The following is a 6,981-nucleotide window of genomic DNA, read 5'->3' as shown; positions in this document are numbered from 1 at the left end:
ACTAAGCCCCCAAAAAGAACCAGCAATTCTCTGCCTAGAGGGTATTTATTTGATCACCATCAGAAGAAATTTGAAGTACCTCTGGTAGGCTTCACAAGTGATTCTTACCATTAATTAATTAATTAATTTAGAGGCACTAGGGATTGAATTCTGGGACATTCTACATCTGAGCTACTCCTCTAGCCCTTTTTATTTATTGTTTTGAAACAGGTCTCGTGATGTTGATGAGAGTCTCACTACTTGCTGAGATTGTTTTTGAACCTGCAATCCTGTCTTGGCCTCCCAAGTAATGGGGTTACAAATGTGAGCCACCGCACTCGGTGATTCTTACCTTTTAAAAATGTAGGATGTGCCGGGCGTGGTGGCACACGCTTGTAATCCCCATGCTTGGGAGGCGGAGACAGGGGGATTGAGTAGGTTCAAAGCCAGCCTTGCTGGCTTAAGAGACCCTGTTTCCAAATAAAAAAGTATAAAATAAGTCTGGGAGTGTAGCCCGGAGGTAGAAGGGTTTCCAGGAGCCCCAGTACCACACACACACACACACACACACACACACACACACACACACACACACACGTAGGATGTGTTTGGATTTGTATTAATTAATTAATTAATTAATTATAGATTTTGCAGGTCTGGGAATGGAACCCAGGGGCATTCGCCCTCTGAGTTTCACCCTCTGCCCTATTTTTTATTCTTTATTTTTGAAACAGGGTCTCACTAAGTTGCAGAGGGCCTCACTAAGTAGCTGAGGCTGTTCGTGAACCGTGATCCTCTGGTCTCAGCCTCTTGAATGCTGGGATTACAAGTGTGCGCCACTACGCCCGGCTTGTGTTATGATATTTAAACTCACCAACATATTTATAAGCCTTGAAATGCACTAAACATTTATGAAAGCTCCAAAGTTAAATCATAGGACATATTTATTTTGTAACAAAATAGATAACACCAAATATAAAGTATACTATTATTTATACTTTATACATTTTGATTATGCAGAAATTTGTTAATTTAACATTAAACGTTACTCACTGAAAAAGGAAGAGTACTTTTTTTCTTGTGGTGCTAGGGATTAACTCAGGGGCATTCTACCTCCTAGCTACACCCTTAGACCTATTTTTTTATTGTTTATTTTGAACAGGGTCTCGCTAAGTTGCAAAGGGCCTCACTAAGTAGCTGAGGCTGTCCTCCAACAGCGGTCCTCCTGCCTCAGCCTCCCAAGTACTAGGATTACAAGTGTGCACCCCCATGCCCGGCTTGCAGAGTACATTATTAAGGTGAGATTTTTCCCATCAGAGGAAGGTGAGGAGTGAGTTGAGAACGTAGCTCGGGCGCCCACTGCAGCGTCAGCGCCCCGAGGACCCAGTTCAGCAGCAGAGCTGGCACTGGTGAGGCAGAGCCCCAGACCACAGCACTAGGTCTTCATCTTTTGCTTCTTGGACCATTCAGGGGCTTCCTTTTTAGTCTGAAAAAAGAAAGAAAGGAAAGAAAGAAAAGAAAGTCAATAAAATGCTTACAAGGAGGCAATTCAGAGAACTAGGAAGCTCTAAACACTGGGGCTATTTATATAACTATAACTGCTTTTCTTTATTCAGAAAGATAGTTAAGGGCAAAGGTTTTGTCCACTGCTAGAAATAATCTCTCACCTGGTAGATATGTAAGAAAAGCACATAGCTGTGGCTTTCTGGTTCAAAGGTTTGTGTGTGTGTGTGTGTGTGCGTGTATGTGGTACTAGGGATTAAACCCAAAGGCAGTCAACCTTGAGTTATACCCCCAGCCCTTTTTTCGCTTTATATTTGGGATTGAACCTTGAGGCATTCTGCCTCCAAGCTATACCCAGCCCAATTTTGTTTCTTATTTGGAAACAGGGTCTCACTAGATTGCTGAGACTCTTGCTAAATTGGCTACATTGGATGGTGGTTTTGAACCTGTGATCATCCTGTCTCAGCCTCCCAAGTACTAGGATTATAAACATGTGCCACCATGCCCTGCATACCCCCAGCCCTTTTAATTTTTTGATTTTTTATCTTATTTTTTGTGGTACTGGGGATAGAACCCAGGGGCATTCTACCTCCAAGCTCTATCTCCAACCCTGTTTTTTTTTTTTCTTTATTTTGAAACAGGGTCTTACTGAGTTGCAAAGGGCCTTACTAAGTAGCTGAAGCTGTCCGCGAACCACGATCCTCCTGTTTCAGCCTCCCAAATGCTGGGATTACAAGTGTGCGCCACCACACCCGGTTTACTTTGATCTTTTTATACTGTTTCATAAGTCATTGATAACAAATGCACAAATGTGGAAGTGATATCAATGATCAGTTCCACTTGACTTTATCTATGGCCTTGGCCAGGGTCAGCTAGTTGAAATAAACTAGAGGAGGCTGGGCGTGGTGATACAAGATTGTAATCTCAGTACTTGGGAGGCTGAGACAAGGGGATCACAGAATTATGCCAGCCTCAGCTACTTAGTGAGGCTTTCTGCAATTTAGTGACAGCTTATTTCAAAATAAAGAATAAAAAATAGGTCTGGGATTAAGCCAGGCGTAGCAGCACACACTTGTAATCCTAGCATTTGGGAGGCTGGAACAGGAGTATCACAGTTTATTTCACACAAGACAGGAGGATCACAGTTCTCTGACAGCCTTAGCTACTTAGTGAGGCCCTTTGCAACTCAGTAACTCGGTGAAACCCTGTTTTTTTGTTTTTTTTTTGTGGGTCTGGGGATGGAACCCAGGGGATTTCGACCTCTGTGCTATACCCCCTGTCTTAGTTTTTATTCTTTATTTTGAAACAGGGTCTCCCACTAAGTTGTGGAGTACCTCACTAAGTAGCTGAGGTTGTCTGAGAACCACGATCCTCCAGTCTCAGCCTCTGAAATGCTGGGATTACAAGCGTGCGCCACCATGCCCAGCAGAAACTTTGTTTTAAAATAAAGAATAAAAAATAGGAGCCAGGCATGGCGGCACATACTTGTAATCCCAGCATTCGGGAGGCTGAGACAGGAGGATCACAGTTTGAGGACAGCCTCAGCCACTACTTAGTGAGGCCCTCTGCAACTCTGTGAGACCTTGTTTCAAAATAAAGAATAAAAAATAGGGCTGGAGGTATAGCTCGGAGGTAGAATGCCCCTGGGTTTCATCCCCAGTACCACACATACATACACAAGGACTGGGGGTATTGCTTGGAAGCAGAATGACCCTGGGTTCCATCCCCAGGACAGTAAAAAAAAAAAAAAAAAAAAAAAAAAGTCTGGGAATGTAGCTTGGAGGTAGAATGACCCTGGGTTCAATCTCCAGTACCAAAAAAAAAAAAAAAAAAAAAAAAGAAAAAGAAAAAAGAAACCAGAGGATCCTTCATCTGCTCCCCTGTAGATTATACTGCCAACTAGAGCTATAAGTAATTAGAAATAATTTCATCTAAATCTGAAATAAAAGACTCCTCTTCATCTCTTTCTCCCCTTTATATCTGCTGTACCCACTCTAAGAAGTTTCTGTTACTGAACGCCTTCTCTCTCTCTCATAGCTTTACTTGGGGCCTTCATCTTTTCTTGTTTGGTTCCTGCAGGAGCTTCCTATGCTTTTTCTTTTTTTTTTTTTTACGGGCCTGGAGATGGAACCCAGATGCATTTCACCTCCAAGCTAAACCCCCTGCCCAATTTTTTATTTTGAAACTGGGTTTCACTGAGTTGCACAGGGACTCCCTAAGTAGCTGAGGCTGTCCGCGAACCGCGATCCTCCGGTCTCAGCCTCCCGAATGCTGGGATTACAAGCGTGCACTACCACGCCTGGCTGTCCAATTTTTGATTCTTTATTTTGAAACAGGGTCTGAGTTGCAGAGGGCCTCACTAAGTAGCTGAGGCTGTCCGCGAACCGCGATCCTTCAGTCTCAGCCTCCGAATGCTGGGATTACAAGCGTGCGCCACCACGCCTGGCTACGAGCTTCCTATTCTGATGAGCTCTTTTTCATCTTGTTCAATTCCCTACCCACAAGCATTTTAAACTTATCTTTCTAAAATGCAAATCTGCATCAAAATATGTCAGTATTTTTTCTTTAAAACAAAGTTCAGAGCCAGGTGTGGTGGCACACGCTTATAATCCCAGCATGTGAGAGGCTGAGACAGGATCGCGGTTCGCGCCAGCCTCAGCTACTTAGTGAGGCCCTTTGCAACTCAGTGAGACCCTGTTTCAAAATAAAGAATAAAAAATAGGGCAGGGGTGTGGCTCAGAGGTCGAGTGCCCCTGGGTTCCATCCCCAGACCCCCAAAACAAAAGAAAACAAACAACAACAAAACAAAGCCCAAAGCCTTTGGTATCCAAGGTCAAAGAAGCTTCCAGGGCAAAATAAGGAAACCACACTAGGGCAAGGTGTTACCTATGCAAAGAGTTCGTTGGCCAGCCCAGTGCCGTGGCACAAACCTCTAATCCCAGTATCTGGGAGGTGTTAAGTTGGGTCCTGCACTCATGTGACTTTGTGTCACATGACCTCTGCAGGGCAAGGGAGGGGCTGAAAACCCCGCGAGAATTGGGCATTCCCGCGAGTAAACCCCCATCTCGCGAGATGCATGCCTTTAAAAGGAGAGCCCGCGTCCTCAAGCTTCGGACAGGCGCGCGGGCCCCATGGTGCCTCGCCCTGATCCCCGGGAGAGCCGTGCCATTAAAACTTTACATGCCATGTGTACCGGACCTCTCTCGTGTTTTTCACACTCCGCCGTACTCACTTATTTTTATTTTACTCGCATTTAATTTTTTATTTTACTTATCATTTGGTGCCGAACCGGGAGAACTCTTGGGTCCCTCCGCATTTTTTTTTCCTTTTTTTTTTTTTTTTTCTGCTTTCTCTTTTTATTTTTACTCTCTTTTTGAGCCCCGGACTCTCCGACCCGCCAGCAGCTCGACTGTGAGGTCCCACACCAGCGCTCTGCTTGCAGGCGTTGCTCCCGCCACTGCCGCCACTGCTGCCCCGTGCCTGCCTGGACCTTAAGCCATCTTTCCGGCCCTGCGCTCTCCGGGAGAGCCGGCGGCCTTCTTCCAGCCCCGAGCTCTGCTGAGAGCTCACGGCCATTTTTTCGGCCCCGCGCTCTGCTGAGAGCTCAAGGCCGTCTTTCCGGCCCCGCGCTCTCCGGGAGAGCCGGCGGCCTTCTTCCCGCCCCGGGCTCTACTGAGAGCTCGCGGCCATCTTTCCAGCCACGAGCTCTGCTGAGAGCTCACGGCCATCTTTTCGGCCCCAAGCTCTGCTGAGAGCCGGTGGCCATCTTTCCAGCCCCGAGCTCTGCTGAGAGCCCGCAGCCATCTTTTCAGCCCCGTGCTCTGCTGAGAGCCGGTGGCCATCTTTTCCCGCCCATGTGCTCTCTTCCGGAGCGCCGGCGGCCATCTTCCGCGGCCACCACCGCCGGGGCGTGCAGGCTCCACCGGCCGCCAGGCTGCTAGTTCCACCCGCCCGGAGCCAGGCTCCTTGGGTGATGCTGGCACCTGTTCTACTTGCTGACCTCCTGCACGGGCCAGGACCTCTGCCTGCTGCTTGGACCTCCTAAAACCGCTGTTCCCGCCTGCCCACGCCGCCCGCCGCTGGAATGGGAACGCGCCGCCCGCGGACTGCGCCACACTGCGCGCCTATGTCTTCTCCACGCCTGGCGTTGCTTAGACCCGCCTGCCGAGGCCGCCTGCCTCCTCCATCTAGGCGGCCGCCACTCTGCTAAACAGCCCCCAGCCCGCCAAGTCCAGCCCGCGCTCCAGCTGGTTCCTCCACTCGGACTCGCGCCCTGGCGCCCTTCACCCTGTGCCTGCCCACCCCTGCTGCCTGGGCCTGGCCATTCCGGTAAGCAGCCACATGGAATTACTGGGGGGAGGGTCGCCAGCTTTGGCCCGCCATCTTGGACACGTGGAATCACTGGGGGGCCGCCATCTTGGCCCCACCATCTTTAACCCCTCCCACCTCATGGCCTCACTGGAGGCCTCGCCATCCTTAACCCCTCCCACCTCATGGCCTCACTGGAGGCCTCGCCATCCTTAACCCCTCCCACCTCATGGCCTCACTGGAGGCCTCGCCATCTTTAACCCCTCCCACCTCATGGCCTCACTGGAGGCCTCGCCATCCTTAACCCCTCCCACCTCATGGCCTCACTGGAGGCCTCGCCATCTTTAACCCCTCCCACCTCATGGCCTCACTGGAGGCCTCACAATCTTTAATCCCTCCCACTCCACCTCATGGCCTCACTGGAGGCCTCACAATCTTTAATCCCTCCCACTTTCCACTCCTAACCAATCCTAGGAGTCGGCAGCCATCTTTCCGGCCCGAGCCAGGCAGCTTGGCACTTGCTCTGCCTGCCAACCGCCTGCGCGGGCCAGGACCTCTGCCTGCCGCTTGGACCTCCTAAAGCACCGTTCCAGCTTGGTTCTCCGGTCACCACCGGGACCTCTGGCCGGTTTGCCCCACCCGCCCCGAGCCAGGCTCACTGGCGGTGCTCCTTGGGGCCCAGCCTCAGCGTCTGGCGCGTGCCTGGAAGCCATTTTGTCTCCACGCCGCGGGCCCGGCAAGCCATGCCGCCTGCGCACCCCCACTGATCCCACCTGCGCCAGCCGCCAGTGCCGTCCACACCAGCCACCGGCATCCACGCGCCCCAGCTCCACCACGCTCCCAGCAGCTTCTCAGCGCTTCTGTCGCAGCCAGCGCTGGCTGGCAACACTTCACTCCGGTAAACTGCCTCCTTCCCTTGGTTAGCGGGTTCCGGACTTGGGTCTTCCGGTCCACTGGGACCTAAAAATCCAAGCGCTTGGTGACCCATTGTCCCCCGGTCCACTGGGACCACGCTGCGGATGACCAGGTCATCCTCCGGTTTTGAGAAGGAATGAAGACGTTCTTCCCTATCTCTTAACCTCTGTTTCCGAACGATTGAGCAGGGAAACCGGGGACGCCCATTTCCTGTTCTTCGTTTCTGCCCGCGAACCAATTATGGGGAGTCGAACCTTTATACTAGCAGATGCCCTG

At 50.5% G+C, this 6,981-nt stretch overlaps 1 protein-coding gene across 1 annotated transcript in view; it reads right to left on the bottom strand.

Moving 5' to 3' along the window:
* Positions 1–1,414: 1,414 nt before the first annotated feature.
* Positions 1,415–6,981, bottom strand: part of PIBF1 (progesterone immunomodulatory binding factor 1) — a gene marked incomplete at both ends in the record, with an annotated part of 236,318 nt that continues 230,751 nt past the window's right edge. Inside the window, one exon of the mRNA XM_080689517.1 lies at positions 1,415–1,465. Coding sequence (XP_080545643.1) covers positions 1,415–1,465 — 51 coding nt within the window. The remainder of the gene's footprint in view (positions 1,466–6,981) is intronic.

This window comes from Muscardinus avellanarius (assembly GCF_963383645.1).
Source record: "Muscardinus avellanarius genome assembly, chromosome: 2".
NCBI classification, from domain to species: domain Eukaryota; kingdom Metazoa; phylum Chordata; class Mammalia; order Rodentia; family Gliridae; genus Muscardinus; species Muscardinus avellanarius.
Note: the sequence above shows the minus strand (reverse complement) of the source record. Positions and strands in the feature narration are given on the sequence as shown.